We start from the raw sequence: 16967 nt of genomic DNA on the forward strand, positions 1-16967 counted from the left end.
CAAATCCATGCTGGCTTTTCCTTATATCCCTATCATCCTCTTAGAGCTTACAAACTGATTGTTTAATAATTTGTACCAGTATCTTTCCAGGTATCAAAGTTAGGCTGAGTGGTCTGTAATTCCACAGGTCCTCTTTGTTCCCTTTTTTAAAGATAGTTACTCTGTTTGCCCTTCTCCAGCCTTCTGGGACCTTACTTGTCCTATAGGATTTCTCAAAGGTAATTGCTAATGGTTCCAAGATTGCTTCAGTTATTTTCTTAAGTACCCTAGGATGAATTTCATCAGGCCCTATCAACTTGAATACATCTATCTTGTCTAAATATTCTTTAACCTGTTCTTTCCCTACTATGGCTTGTGTTCCTTCCCTCTTGTTAATATAAATTGTGTTGAATATCTGGTGACCATTAAGTGAAGACTGAAGCAAAATAGACATTAAACACCTCAGCTTTCTTGATGTCATCAGTTTTTAGCTCTGCTTCCCTGCTAAATAGAAGACCTACACTTTTGTTTGTCTTTCTCTTGCTCCAAGTGTACTTAAAGAACTTCTACTTACTGCCTTTTATATCTCTTGCAAAATATAACTTATTTTGTTCCTTAGCCTTTCTGATTTTGTTCCTACATGCTTGTGCTATTTTTTGTACTCCACCTTAGCAATTCATTCATGTTTCCACTTTTTGTAGGATTCCTTTTTGATTTTCAGGTCATTAAGAGCTCCTGATGGAGCCATATTGGCCTATTGCTATTCAGCTTCAGGATAGTTTTCAGTTATCCCTTTACTATTGTCTCCTTGAGCAACTGCCAGCTCTCCTGGACTCCTTTTCCCCATAGATTTTCTTCTCATGGGACCTTACTTACCAGTTCTCTGATTTTATTAAAATCTTCTTTTTTGAAGTCTGTTGTCCTCATTCTGCTACTCTCACTTCTTCCTTTCATTAGAATAATGAAATCTATCATTTTATGATCACTGTCACCCAAATTGCCTTCCATCTTCAGTTTTGCTACCAATTTATTTCTGTCTAAAATGGCTGTCCTCTTGGTTTCTTCCTCCACTTTCTGGAACAAAAAAAAGTTGTTCCCAATACGTTCCAAGAAGTTACTGGACATTTTTGTGTTTTGCTATATTTCTTTTCTAAAAGATGTCTGGATAATTAAAGTCCCCTATTACCACCAGTGTGCATTTTGGATATTTCTGGTATTTGTTCTAGAAATGCCTCATCCATGTTCTCTTCCTTATTTGGTGATCTGTACCAGACCCCTACTTTGACATCACCCTTATTTTTTACCCCTTTTATCTTTACCCAGGGTTTCTCAAATGGTCTGCCTCCCACATCCTTCTGGACCTCAGTACAAGTGTATATATTCTTGATAATGCAACACTTTTTACTCTGCCTGTTCTTCCTAAACAATCTATAACCTCTATACCAATAATCCAGTCATGAGATTTATCCTGCCCAGTCTCTGTGATGCCATTAAGTCATAGTTTGACTAATAGTTCCAGTTCTTCCTGTTTATTCCCCATAGTCCTTGTGTTTATGTTTAGATATTTAAGATGTTGAGCAGATTCCCCCACTGATTTTTTTTATTGTTGCTCCTATAAACCTATTGTAATTTTGCATGTCCCCACAACATATAACCCTCTGTTAAGGTCATCTTTTTTATACTTACCTGTGAGCTTTTGTTACCTGCCCCCTTTTAACTTAGTTTAAAACCCTCCTCACTAGGTTGGCGAGTTGGTGCACAAAGATGCTCTTCACCTTGTTGGTCAGGTGTACCCAATCTCTTTCCAGAAGACCTTTTTCCCAGAAGAGTATCCCATGGTTGAGAAAGCAAAAGGCCTCCTGTTGACTCCATCTACGCAGCCATGCATTCATCTTCAGAATGCACATGTCGCTGCCCGGGCCCTTACCCTCAACTGAGAAGATGGTCGAGAACATAATCTGTGCTCCGACCCTTTCACCCTTGCTCCCAGACCTCTGTAGTCACTGCTGATCTGTTCAGGGTAAGACCTAGCAATATAATTAGTGCCCATATGGATGAGTAATATGGGATAGTAATCAGAGGGATGGATGAGCCTCGGCAATCTTTCCCTTGTATCTCGGACATGGGCTCCAGGCAGGCAACATGTTCCTCGTTAAACATGAGCTCCAGGCAGGCAACACACCTCCTGGGACATCATGTCAGATGTATGTCTCTGTTCCCTTCACAAGGGAATCCCTGACCACCAGCACCTGATGCCTCCTCCTCTGGGGTATGCCTTGGGGATAAATGGCTCCTCCTTCTCAACCTCCTGTTGCCAAGACAGCACACCACTTGGATGGATGGGGGACCCAAATTGGGGGTGAAGCATAGCCTGACCGAGGTGGCTAGCAGCCAGTCTTCTTCTTGCAGAGCAGCCAGTTCTCCTTCTCTGGTACTGCCATAGTCATCTGTAGTCAGCTAGCATCCTCCATCTCAGACGTCTCCATCTGCATCCTGTCAATGAAGTCCTTGTGCTCCTGGATGCTACGCAGATAAGCCATCTCCTCCTGCAGCTGCCTTACCTTCTTCCTGAGGGATTCTATCAACAGACACCTCTCATACCTGGTGATTCCCCCTACCTGGCTTTCATGAGCAGGGATATGCAGGCAGCATTCTCAGCAAGTCAAGGGCAGGGCCTGCATGGAATCCTCAAGGTGAGGATGTCTGTCTGGAGGGGGTGGAGGCAGAGAAAGAGCTAGCCGTGGTGTTAGCAAAATGTTGTTTTCTTCCATGGTGGGCTCTTCCTTGTAGAGGACCAGCAAGCTAAAGAACCAAAAACCAACACACCACACTACCTCCATGCCTCCCTCCACTCAAACTCAGCTGACTAATTCCCTTGGGCCCTGAGCTGCCTTGATCTCACCACCAGCCACATGTTTCATCAGCCAGCGGTATTCTACATGCTTTTTAAATCCTGGCCCCCCACATAGCAGGAATTGGTGACTCAACCCATCTCACTCAGCTGCCTCTAATTGCTGGCCTATCCAATCAGAAGCTGCATTTCTCTCACTTCAAAGAGTCCTCTGCTTAAGCCCTTCAAAAGACCCCCCTGCTACAAAACAGGTGCTAACACACCTAACAGCTGGCAACCTAGCCCAGACAGTCAGCAAGCAAGCCTAGATTCTAAAACACAGCAACCAGCCCAGAGTTCTACCAAACTTGATGGCAAGTTATGAGCACAGCACAGCTCAGAAAGTACTCCTCTTTTGCCCCCCAAAGTTTATCAATAGCAATGACACACAAGTGCTTCAGAGATACTCACCAGTTGGCCAACTCCCTTAGCCTTCCAGCTGCCTTCATCTCACCGGCCACTAGAAGCGTGTGTGCTTTTTTCTAGTCCACATATCATTTTGTTTATGGTCATTTGGGTACAGTGGTTCCTTCTGGAGTTCCTCACAATGCTCTCTAGTCTTGGTTAAGCTAAATAATTTTGTTTCTGCAAAAAAGTTTCCTATCTCACTGTGGGCCTGATCCAAAGCCAATTGAAGTTAATGGACATTTTCTGTTGACTTCAGTGTGGTATGAATCAGCCCTATTCCCCCATTCTGCCAACTCATTCATAAATATTATTGAACGCCATCAATTGTACTAATCTCCGGGGGCCCCTCTTTCTATGAAAATTGGCTATTTATTACTATTCTTTACATCCTGACACCTCATCTTTTTTTAAAGCCCTGCCAAGACTGTACCTCTCTCCAGAGTTTATCAAGTTTCCTTAATAGCCTTGTGAAAGGGTGTTTATCAAAAGTCTTGGTAAAATGTAAATAACTTACAATAAAATGCGTTAGTAATGGCCACCATTGGGACTCCCATTTTTTGGTATTATGTTTCTTGCATTTTTGTTTCATTTATTCAGATTTTAAGTGCTCATCCAGAGCTCTGGGTGCTGTGTGAAAATTAAAAACACATTTGAAAAAGAAATGCATGTAATTTTCCCCCAGTGCAAAAGTAGGGAGCTCAGCAGACTTACGCACTGGATCCAATTCAGCTGATGTAGCTATTTTAAAAGTCCCATACAGGGTGGAGTGATTTATATCATGATTTAAAGTATTTTATTTTTTAATACCAATCGATTTAAATCAGGTTTGTACAACTGATTTGTAAATTTGTGCTATTGAAATTTTAGAATAAACCAGAAAAAGAAGAAAAGGATGAAGGTGGGGAAGAAAGAGAGAAAATTAAGTACTTGATCCTTCGATCATTTAAGTGGATATATAACTTACAGTAGAAACTCAGAGTTACAAACAATTACAATTATTAACTGACCAGTAAACCATACACCTCATTTGAAATCAGAAGTATGCATTCAGGCAGCAGCAGAGACCAATAAATAAAGCAAATACAGTATAATATTGTGTTAAATGTAAACTATTAAAAAGGGGGGGGGGGAGAAGTGGCATATTTCTCTGCATAGTAAAGTTTAAAAGCTCTGTTAAGTCAGTGTTCAGTTGTAAACTTTTGAAAGAACAACCATAACGTTTTGTTCAGAGTTGCAAACATTTCAGAGTTTTGAACAACCTCCATTCCCGAGGTGTTTATACCTCTGAGGTTCTATTGTAATTCACATGACTCGTCCCATTGACGTCAAGGGAACTACACGTGTTCTGAAAGTTAAGTACTGTATGTGTGTAAATGTTTGCAGCATCAAGAGCTGAAATTGTATCTTTATTAAAGGTTTCCTCTCTTAGCGGTATAAAATCTTTGTCACTTCAAAACAAAATTACTTTCACATTAACAATGAACATATATTTAGATTTTCCATACATTGTAAGTTGTTGTGAACTTTTTTATGCACACAGGCCAAGTAACTTCTCACCCCTGAAAAAGTCTGGCGTTACCATCACATACCCTAATAGTAATTCCTTTTATAATTAAACAGTATTAAATATCTATGAATGTGCAATTCTGAGGGTAGTAGTAAATCAAAGTAGTTATTGTCTTCATATGCAAAATCCTTATTCATTAATAACTTTTCAGCAATTAATAAATTCTGTACATTCTGATTGACTGAGGGCTCTGATTTGCATAATTGCTATGAGATGACTTTTTAATTGCTTTCCACTATGTAGGTCTCTTCATTTTGGCCTAAGTTTGGCCTTCAGCATGTCAGAGTGGAGGACTTTGCATTGGCCATGTTTTGCAAATCCTTTCACCAACTGGATACAGGACATAATTGAGAAATAAGTGTAAAGGTATGAGTATGCATGACTGTGTTCTGCATGGCTGAGGCAATCCCATTTCAATATAATTGTCCTTTTAGCATTTGTTCTTCAAATTTCTTTTTATCTCTCTCAATATTACCTCAACACCAATCAGTCTTCATTTCTGTCCTGTCCAACATTAGGTTCCCTTCTAGTAGCCACACTTGTGCTGGATTTTCATTTTTGAAATAATATTTTTTGCCCTGAACAGTACTCTCTAGGACCTTGCCTTATCGCCATTCTGATTTTGTTTGTCCCTTCTATTTTTGTTTCCATTTTTAATGATGTTCTTAGATATGAATACTTCCTATTAATATAACAATATTTCTTATTCCGCCTCTATACTCATTCTGTGGATTTTAATTTACTAACTTTTCCCTTCCAGCTGTGAGTAACTAAAAATCCCCCTTCTTCAAGTCCAGCATCATAGTACTACTTTGATATCATGGTATGGTTCTTCTTCCACCTTCATCCACTCTGAAAATATCAAACTTAATTAGGCTCTGATCACTGTATAGTGGCTGAACCACACATGCTTCCATGTGCATCAACTCCCCTCCCTATCTATGAATTGTTAACCATCCTTCCTATGAACCAAAACTATTTAGCTTCACACAGCTTTATGTACAAATAGCCTTAACAGCCAAAAAGTTGATGTCTAATACGCCTTTTGAGACCTGCTGCAAGAGGTCTTTGAACCTACTTCCTAACAGATTGTATGTGTGTGAATTAGAAATAGGTGATCATCTATAATATTTCATAGCTATTGAATAATTCCACAAATATTTTGTTGCTTCTGAAGTCACACGTGGGATAAATGAAGTGGTCATTCTTCATTTCTCCTTCATGCCCTGTTTAGTACATTTTCAATATCTACTAGCGGATTGTATGTGTTAATTCATGTGAATATTGGTATAATGATCTGACTGCTTCTTTCAGTCAGTATGGAGATACAGGCCACATTCTTCTATTTAGTTGTAATTAAATCTCCCATTTACTTCAATGGGAGTGCCACATGCAGAAGTGGGGTGACAAGATGTCCCGATTTTATAGGGACAGTCTCAAGATTGGGGACTTTTTCTTATATAGGCACCTATTACCCCCCACCCCTCTCCTGATTTTTCACATTTGCTATCTGGTTACCCTATGCAGAAGGATGGCAATGAGAGCATATGTGTGAACTTGCACAACTAATGTTTGCCCTCTGGCTTTTTTAATAATGTAGTTAGTCAATAAATAATGTACAGCAGCAATAATAACATACAGCAAACTACTTATCTGATCACTCTTTACCAAGGGTCACACTGTAAGCCAGATTCAAGGAGTACTATATGTCTGTCAGGAAAAGAATAATTCAGTGTAGTTGTAGCTATGTTGATCCCAGGAGCGAGACAGCGTGGATGAGGTAATATCTTTTATTGGACCAATTTCTGTTCGTGAGAGAGATCAACAGAAGTTGGTCCAGTAAAAGATATTACCTCACCCACCTTGTCTCTCTAGGGAAAAAAGGTAGTCAGGTGGTACACAGCTTTGCTGCACTGCTCTCGGATCCCTCCTAACCCATAAAGTTCACATTCTGCGAGTAGTTAAGAGCTTTGGAGACAACACTTTGGTATGCAGTCACAGGACACGTGCATATTCTAATGTGTGCCCCTGATCCGCAGCATGGACTGAGGTCTACTGGGATAACTTTTGCTCATGGCACAAGAAATTAGTAAAAGCAACTGTGTGGAGGTTTTGTTACCACTCCAGGGCCAGCCAGAATATAGGTGGGAAAATGACATTAATCTTTAAGCTTTATTTTGTATCTATTTGATTGGGATAAGTAAAGGGAGACTAAATTTGTCTTTGTAAAATTAATTATGCTAGCTTCTAAGAAAGATATCTATTGGTGCAAAATATTTATTAGTATCATTCACAGAAAAAAAATGATATTAAATGCAAAAATACCCCAAACGTTACTGTTTTTTTTCTCATAATTTGCTAGTATTTTTCACAAAACTCATCTAATTATGCATCGGTCATGGTAAAATGAAAGGTCAATAACTACAGATGCATAATTTCTCTCTGATAGATTGCTGTTGGAAAATAGGTTTATGACAATTAGATGATTAATTTCCTTTTATTAAACACCATTATGAGACTTCATGTTGCATTCACCAGTTTATTACTGTTACTTTTTCTCTTTTGTTGGAAATTAATGCTGGATAACATCCAGCCTAAATAGAAACTCGGGTAGATAGGTGTTATATTAAAAAGAATTTCTGCTTCTATTTTTGTTTTTATTGCAGGAATGACCAAAAGCCACAATTAGGATAAAGGTCTCAGTGTGCTTGGGGGCCACGCTATCTTAGAGGCAGACATTTTTCTTGCCCCAAAACTTATAGGTTAATATATTGACTATTAAAAAAAACAATACGAGGGAGGGTTGGTGAAGGTAACAGTTATAAAAATATGTTTGTACTGGCTAGGACTGTGCACAACTTGATGCTTATGAATAAGTTAAGTATTTTATATATATTAGCTTAAGGTACCACCACCCCAACTGTCCCGCACACTAAGTTAATTATAAGACATTGGGCTAGCGGGAAAATCTTTCTTTTAAGACTAATTAGGTCAATCTTTCCGTTACGTGGGACTGGTTGACCATTATCTTTCTCACTATTATCCCCACCTAAGCAATGTTCACTAATTCTGCAGCAGTCAATTCTTTCAGTTCCCTACTGGTCATCTAGATTTCTTAGACTGTGAGTTTCCTGAGAAAACAACTAGCAGGTTATGAGCACTACTGCAAGCAAAAATGTAATAACTGTTCAGCCTCCCACTCGTTGGTAGCATCCGTCTTCTTACTGTTGCCCAGATTTTAGTTGTGGAGTGCTCTTGACTGCATAGGCTCCCAGCTGTTTGTCCCCTGTTGGCATGCTTAGAGGTTTCCTCATCACTATGTTTGGAGTCAGGAAGAATTTTTTTTCACCAAGACAGATTAGACTGACCCTTGGTAAAGTTTGGGTTTGCTTTCCTTTGGTGTATCCAGAAAGGGTCACTGGGCTGCATAGTTTGTAGTTGGAGGTGGTTTAGATCTTCTTAAATTGAAGAGCCTTGGAATGATAGTTTTGCTAACCTGTGGAGATTAGTTTGGAAAGTTTGTCAGTTGTCATTACTGAGTGGCTAGTAACCTGTGGGCTGTTCGTTAGAGAGCTTTGTTCCCATTCCTTTTTTCAGATAACATAATCATAGGTTAAGCGACAAAGGGGTTTAGTAGTATCATTGGATTAGTACTAGGAAGAATCATACACAAATGTGTGGTTCCCCTACAAGCAGACCTAAATCTCCTTAAGGGAAAGTGATGGCTATGCAATTCTGAGTTTGTGAAGCTGAGTCATTAGGGAAAAGGAGGATACAATGTAATTCCCTGGAGGGACAAAGGTTCCACTAATCTAATGGCTGAGACTATATGTAGCTATATAATCACTTGGTTAATTTGCTGCTATCCAGTTAATAAAGTTGAGGCCTGTTGCCTTTAACTCAACTAAGTGCATGTGCGTGCGTGCATGCATACATGTTTGCCTGTTGCCTAGTGCTACCAGTGATGAGAGTTAACTCTTGTATGAAACTTACAACATGAAAGACTGTTTGGAAGCTTATTTTATGTTCAATGGTCAAAGTTAAAACAGTCAATCGTTTAACAAAATAAAATAGGGATTTTGGGGTGGAAAGGTGAAAGAATCTGGCTGTCTTCTGGCAATTTTTTTGGTTCTGGTTATCTGCAAAGTATACACCGTTTGTCAGTATAACTGAGGAGTGCCTGTATAAACATTCTTGTTTCGACTGTTCCACATAATAGTTTCTTGTATCATATTTCTTCTGACCTCGCTATCTGAAACCAATTACAGGAGATCCATTTGGGCTGCATCTATTTTCATAAGAAGCCCAGGCAGCAGTGTTTTTCTCAGAGATGAATATCAACATCAAATATGCTTCTGAGTGCTTTGTTATTTATGTTTCAGAGAGATTTTGTAGCCTTCAGCTCTCAAGAATGTGTCATGCTGTGCTGTTTATACATTGAAGATATTAATGGGCGTAGATGTCATTTTTCATTTTAACGTCTCAAATGCAACAGGCTTATAGGTTAAACATTCTTATTTTTAAAGAAAAGATATGAGTGACATCTGTTTTCTACAAAATACGCATTTACTTTTTAAAGCAGGAAAGTAATCTGTTTACCTTCTTTGGTAGCAACTTTCACTTTGTTAAAATGTTAAATCTTATTAAATTAATTTGAAATCATTCTTAAAATAACAGAAATCTAGGGCTTTGGATACAGAATAGTACATGACTCATATCTCCTTCAGTTATCTTTAACACATATAAAAATGTACATCAAATTATCAACTTTAATAGAGTGAATTATATACAATCAATTTTATTTTTGTTCTGCTTACATTTCAGATAGGTTGGAACTGCATAGTAAATATTAAGAAATGGTGTTCCCAATAAATACTTTACTGCAAGATGCAGTGAATTCTGGAAACCGATATGCCCAAATTTCTAGCTCATGCTGCCAATACTTAAACCATTATAATGATTTTCATTCACATTGTTAAACTAATTGTGATTCAATTGAAATCTTTAGTTCTTTTTAGTATTTTCATCTACATCGCCTTTATTTTTCTACAGTTTTACTAAATTAGATAATTTCATTAAGTAAAAATGCCTCCTTAATTCAAAACAAATGTTATTGGAAACTGGATATTGTTTTGACTGCCCAAGTAACCTTTCTTTTGCTAGCATTTGAGTCAAAACTCTGCATAATTTTGACCAGCAAAGTTTGTAAACATCTGTTAGTTTGTTTTAGCTGAATTTTATTTAGACCACATGTTATCATCCAGTTAGTTCACAGAACTTTATTAATGTTATCTGGAATTTGCCTTAATTTGATACATGACTGAAATGTAGATGTGTCTTCCAACATTAATATTTTACTTTAAATTGTCAAGTTGTTTTTCAAGGATTTAATAGCAGTAAATGAACTGATAGAACTGAATGTTTTATAGTCCCCGAATTCTCACAGTTTTGAATAGTGCCAATAATAATTATCTGAGATGAATAATACGTCTCTGAGAAATTGTTTACTGAGAAGCAATACCAAAGTGTTAACCACTACATTGAGGAAAAAAGTGTCATGTGATAACAGATATAAGAACAAAGACTGTCAGTGATTTCTCCTTATGAGTTTTAAATCATCTCTGATCTTTTGAAATTGTTTTCTGTTCTTCTTCTATCTCCTGTGTTTACACTAATCTAAACTGCCACAATAAGCTCATTGAAGTATTCCGGTAGTCTACATTTGTAAGACATTCTGTATTAAAAGATGAGCCTTTACTCTTTTAAAGATGTCTCTACCTGCACATATAAATCAAGCTAGTTTAAGTAGTGTAGCCTTTTATGCAAACATGTCCTGTTGTGGTGTATTTCTTTTTCATATACTGTGACTTCTTTTGTAGTGGTTGGGATTCATGCTTTCTTATAGTGCTAGAATGCTACCCATGATTTGAGCAATATTGCTTGGCAAAATTCTGAGATGCTTCAGATTCTGGTTCTCTGATTCTCTGGTATAGTAAATCTAGAGCTGTGCCAGAGATTTGATTTCTTTTTATATTGGTGCTCGTTGTCTGTGTTTCTGAGGAAGATTGGAACACTGAAACAACTTGCAGAGTGTGAAAATAACCCATGGACATTACTGTTTTCAAGCATTGATCAGTCTGTATACCAGCAAGATGCTGTATTATGATTTTTCCAGATAAAATCAGTTTAATGAACTTTCTGCTACCATTACAAATAAAGAAAAATTAATTATTCATGGCTCTTTCCCTCTTCTATTTATCTTCAGATCTCTTCACTGGTCCTTATAACACCACCATCTGATTGGTGAGCTATGCAAGCTCCTGTCAATTCAACAGTGCAATGATTCCAGTCTCTCTTTAATTCCAGTCTCCAGAGCTCGGGTAGAGCTCCAAAGATTGTGAAGGATCATAAAACTCACTACAAATCAAAATGAATGTGATGCCTGAGCAGTACCACTTCTCAGCCAAATGGTTCAGAATGGGACCTTGGGGCCAAATCCTGATCCCAGTGAAGTCAATGGATATTTTTCATTGACTGCAACAAGACCAGGATTTGGCCTTTAGAAACTATTCATGAACCATGATTGCAAAGAAAATTATTGTTCTATTTAGAATAGCAAATAGAACACAGGTTCTGTGGTGACAAAATATTCCAACTGCACATTGAAATACATTGAACTGTACTTATTTTTAAAGAACAGAAGCTGGGTCTCTCTCTCTCTCTCTCTCTCTCTCTCTCATTACCTAGGTTCAGGGGAATGTAATAATCCTTCTAGTGCTGAAGCTGACCTGTAATTACTTGAGAATTTAATGAAACAATAAGCAGATTGTTGTGGGAATGTCTCCAAATGTTAAAAGTATGCTCTGCAAACTTGTACCAGATCCTTTTATGGGGAGACAAATCAATGTTGTTAGGAGATGGTGCTAGTGCATTCAGTTTGTTTACTTTGGTTTTCTATGTCTGCCTGCCTTCTCAGAAAACTTGCTTGGAGCCAGACTGTAGCAGCCCTCTCTCTGTCTTTTCATAATTGATCAGGGGATGACTGCCTTCCCTGAGGGTTAAGACGTGGCAACTTTTTCTGTTTGCTCAGCATCTCAATGCAGTAGTTCAAACATTGTTCACACCAGCTGGCAGCGTAATGCCATATGCACATCTTGTCAAAGCAACTGTTGTCATGGATACTAGAAACTATCTTAAAAACCAGCTCATTTGAGTCTAATCAAAATTGTACCTTTCTTTATCAGCTGAGAATCTTGATTATTTTAGGAGAATATTGATGAAATAAGATTGCATTGCATTGTATTGTGTTATATATACTATATGTTCAGTAACAGCAATATGATGTAGTTTAATACATTGTTAAATAACATAACTGCTATTCACTGAACTCAGACATTGAAGAGGGAGGAGAAAAAGAGTTCAAGTAGCTTCATTATAAATGTTTTACAATTAGTTTAAACTGTTTTTCCATTTAAAAAATAATTTAGTAAGTAAGTATACTGTTTTGTAGCTCTTGTTTTTACAATAATTGAATGGACAAAATTCACTTAAACTAGCCCTCTTCTGGTAAATGGAATGTTTATATACATTTCTATTGCTTAGCTTTATTTTGCCGAGTTGGAATGAAAACATAAAATAAATGAAAACATCTTATATTTTGATTGGGATAATGTCATCCACAGAAACTAATCTGATTGGTGGAGCAGTAATTTCTTTGTTCTCTATTTTACTAAGAATGCAAATGAAAACCACTCAGTTTTATTTAGCATTAAAACTGCACTTTATTTTGTCAAAGGAGAGGTTTCCCCTTGAATTGTAAGTACAAAAAAGTGTTTTTAATCTTCAATGAATATCCTTATTAATTCACTTTCAAGATAATCTGATGTTGATTTGTCAAATTTAATTACAGCTTCCGGTAACACTTGAAGTCTACTGCTTTTGCTTCAGAATTGTAATATGAAAATGCAAATTAAATGATAATTTACAAGGGAGTGGGCATTTTAGTTGAACACTCAAAGACAAGTTCCTTGTGGAAATGAGTCTATTGATGCAGTTTATGATTTTTCCTCTTTAAGCACTTTAAACAAATTAACTTTATTTCCTGCAGGATTTCATGTACATCTATAAATTCTAGTGAAGTCTTATATGTGTACATTCTGAGGATTTTTCTTGTATATTTTAAGAAAAACTCAAGTCTAATGATTACAGATTGAATAGGAGGAGACTATATTTTCTCTGAATGTACTTACCTAATATTCACAGTGACTAACCAGCCTCTTTCTCTGAAATGTTCAAAAATTATTTCAGGATTGTCTTTTTACTTTTAGGCACTCCAAGCAGCAAGACAGCTTCTCTTACAGCAACAGACAAGTGGACTGAAATCTCCTAAGGGCAGTGATAAACAGAGACCACTGCAGGTTAGTAAAATATGCTTATCTTTGGGGCCTTATTCACAAGGAAGTGCATTGTGCTCACACATGTATGTGTATGTCTGTAGTGTACTCTTGCATATGTACAGTTTCACAAATCCAGTAGATATACTTGCGTGCTAGTAGTTCATTTCTGATTCATAAAGAAAACTCACTGCACAATAAGAAAATACAGTAGTTTCTAGATACTTAAAAGGTCACTTACTACAGAGATTGATGCAAACCAAATCTGAGTTCAATAGCTACAATATAAAGAATGTTTGTATACATATCTTGAGAGATTTTGTGTGCTCTTACTCACAAATGGATGTAAAAATTCCTGCGTCAAGACTAAGAGTAAAATGATGTCTAAGAAAACAAAGCATCCCTAGATAATCCAACAGCATTCTAACCAAGGGACAAATGCAGAACAACCCAAAGCTGCCAACACAACTGGGTGAATTGCAAAGGAGCTGCACCTGCTGCTTTTAGAAAAATATATTCTAGAGTTTCATATTTGAGTGCTGTGTTTCATTCAGATTATGTGAATTTTTACCACATGTTGAATAATTTTTTCAAATACTTTATTGATAAAAGTATGTGTGCTATTTGTAAAAGGTAAAACGTTATCCCAGGAAGGTTTTTTTTTTTTGGTGAATTTTACCTAATTCGTAGGTTGTTGTAAGTAAGAGTTACATATGAAATTATACACTGCTAACACCAGAGATTCTCACTCATTTCAAGAAAACCAAATATTCATATTTTCACTGGTGAACAGCAAAAGACAGCAATATGTGAAATGATTGTGCATGGCTCTGAGTGTAAAGAAAGTATAATTCCTCCCATCTTTTCCCTCACAGCGCCTATCTACTTTTCCAAGGGAGGCTTAAGGCCTTTTTGAGGTCACATATTCTTTGGTAGGCCAGCGAATTTCTGTGTGATGCCTTGCTGGTTGGTGTTCTCCACTGAGCCAGAATTCCAAACAGCCACTTGGGGCTGCTCTGCATCCTCAGTTCACCTTCTTTAAATAAGTGGTTTTTTTGTCTCAGATGTAATTTGTGTGGTGTGTTCTTTCACTTTAGTCTTCATGCCATTTTTCTCTTCTGGGGTGTCTAAGGGAGTATCTCACACACAAGAGCTTTCTTTCTTTCTTTCTTTCTTTCTTTCTTTCTTTCTTTCTTTCTTTCTTTCTTTCTTTCTTTCTTTCTTTCTTTCTTTCTTTCTTTTGAAATTTTGCCAGAAACGTTATGTTCACTTTATGCACTTTTTAATGTAATTCCACATTTTCACCCTTTTCTTTGTGACACATTCATGAAGGAACATAAGGACTCGTTCACACAGCTCTACGCTTCCACTTTTTTTCCAATGTGCTTTTTAAATTGCAGCAATTTGCATACTTACGAGCTGTCTCAGCTCAGTGAGGACTGCCCTGGCTTTTTTAAACCAAGTGTAAGTGCTTACAACCAGGCCAAAGACACAGGCAGATGTCTAAGGGGAATTAAATATATACAGTTGGCATCATGCCATGAGGATCTGCTGTAGAAAGCAAGCCAGAGTCCTGAGACTGTCTCAGCTTCCTCACCTTTCTCCTCAGTGTTGGCTTTTCCCTCTACTGGATGTTCTGAAAGCTGAGCACAAAGACAAAAAAAAGTGGCCATAGAGGCAGCAGCTGCCTGACCTGCCAGCCATGTTTCTTCAGTGAGTTCTTAAGGATAGGATTGGCAGCTCAACGCTCCACCCACCACCTGATCTTTATCTCAGATCTAAGGAGGAAAGTGTTGGAAGGAACAGTCGGGAGGGATGGACAGTGATGAAAGAAAGGAGAACACATAGACCTGAAATCCAGAAGAATGGTGATTATTTTGAGACAGGGAGAGATTCTTCTGAAAGAGGGGGAGAGATTGGAGGAGATGCTCTATGTCCTCAAATTCCCTATGGATCAAACATGGAGGATATGCCCTGTGTCTTTCAATCTCCCAGGGAAAGGAAAGGAAAGGTATGTCTACATTAAAATTAAACACCCACAGCTGGACCATGTCAATTGACTTGAGTTCACGGAGCTTGGGCTATGGGATTATGTAATTGCTGTGTAAGTGTTTGGGCTCCAGCCTGAGCTTGAACATATTAAACAGTCCCATAAACTGAGTCAGCTGTCATGGGCAGCCGTGTTTTTTTAACTGCAGTGTAGACATGCCCTAAGTGGTAAAGATGCCTCGTGCTTCCTTCTCATCAGTGGTGGTGAAACAGGGGAGGAGTAAATAAAGAAAGCAAATAGCAAATATTTTCTTTTCAAAAGCTCTCTAAAGCCAGTATTGCTGCTTTTTTGAGCCAGATTTTGCTCTAGACACCCAGAATGCCCACAGTGGCTCGTATTAAGTGTGTGCACTTTATTTGATACTTTTTAAATTAAAGAAAAATGAAATTTGCTCTTCAACTTCAGTTTAGGTATCAGATGTCATGTAAATTAAGGCCTGAGTATAATTCCATTTTTATTTTTCCTTCTGAATGTAAAGTGTATAAAAAGATTTGAAAATAAGTCCTTGGAGCTTTTTTATTTCTGTCATTGACTGTTAATACAGAGCTTTGCATTGTTCATTATGTAGTGGAAACTTACGTCTTGAGCATTATGATTTCTGTTAGGCCAAATATTGTAATACAGGTCATAAAATTGTACAACATTACTATATTATTTATAATTTAAATGGTAACTTAATGCCAAAGTTTCATAGCAATAGGCACCAATACATATATGTTAACAATGTGGGTTTTAGAGGACACAAATACAAAGAAACGTATGCTTGAAGTAAAAGGGGAGAACAAACTTCTTCCACCAAAATATTAAATTAGTTTCAGAATTAGTATGTTTCTAATTTCAGAGCAACTGACCAATCTGGCAACTGGAAACAGATTGGGACTACATTATGAATCTAATAAAACATTTAAACTAGTTTACATATCTGCAGTCAAATGGGGGAGTTAGGTATTATTTCCCATTGCACCTCTTATACACCACATATTTTGATGTAAATAAGGAGCACATACACAAGGAGAAAGAAAGAGGAAAAATTTTATATTTTTGTAGCGATTGGGTTACAAATTGTATTCAGTGTTTTGAAACATTCAGTATGGTATTTTGTGTGTTTTCTTTATTACTCAGTAACGTGCAGTATTTTAGGGGCCTGTGGCACACATTAGCTAATCAGCAGGTTGAAAGATTACTGCAAAAACTTTCAACCTCCCCTCACACTCCTCTACAAAAGTAGGGTTTTGAGGTAGTGGGTCATGGATTTCTTACCGTACTTTACACACAATATGCCTTTAGGGAACCCTCTGGGATCATTCTAGAGGAATTCGCGTAGTGATCCAAAGCAGTTCTTTCTTGCTTCGTATGAAAAAATCCTTTTGAAAGTGACAGCATGTTATATAAGCTAGATAAAAGGAGATAAGTCTTATGTTTTGCATTTTATATGTATATGTATTTATTCATGTATTTAAATAGAAAAATATTACCGTTGTTTGGTTAGATCACCAATATTATTTCTTAAAGGTATTCGTGGTTCAGACTTGGATGTGGCATTGTTCTGAATGATAATTGCATAGCTGTAAAATTTATATAGATGGCCTGTTCCCAGAGTGCGTATGTCTATCTAATTACTTCTATTTTTTTATTTACATTTTTTCTGGGTTTCAGGGCTGCAGATGGCATAAGCATTAG

At 37.4% G+C, this 16967-nt stretch overlaps 1 protein-coding gene across 23 annotated transcripts in view; it reads left to right on the forward strand.

Moving 5' to 3' along the window:
• The window catches only part of FOXP2 (forkhead box P2), a 577535-nt gene that overhangs the window by 412069 nt on the left and 148499 nt on the right, over nt 1–16967 (forward strand). For 22 of the 23 annotated variants that reach the window (XM_043495195.1, XM_043495179.1, XM_043495229.1 and 19 more), the window contains one exon: nt 13172–13261. The exons of the other annotated variant lie outside the window; for it this stretch is intronic. In XM_043495195.1, the coding sequence (XP_043351130.1) occupies nt 13172–13261 (90 nt within the window). The remainder of the gene's footprint in view (nt 1–13171; nt 13262–16967) is intronic. 23 annotated transcript variants of the gene reach the window in all.

This window comes from Dermochelys coriacea, chromosome 1, assembly GCF_009764565.3.
Source record: "Dermochelys coriacea isolate rDerCor1 chromosome 1, rDerCor1.pri.v4, whole genome shotgun sequence".
Lineage (NCBI taxonomy): Eukaryota > Metazoa > Chordata > Testudines > Dermochelyidae > Dermochelys > Dermochelys coriacea.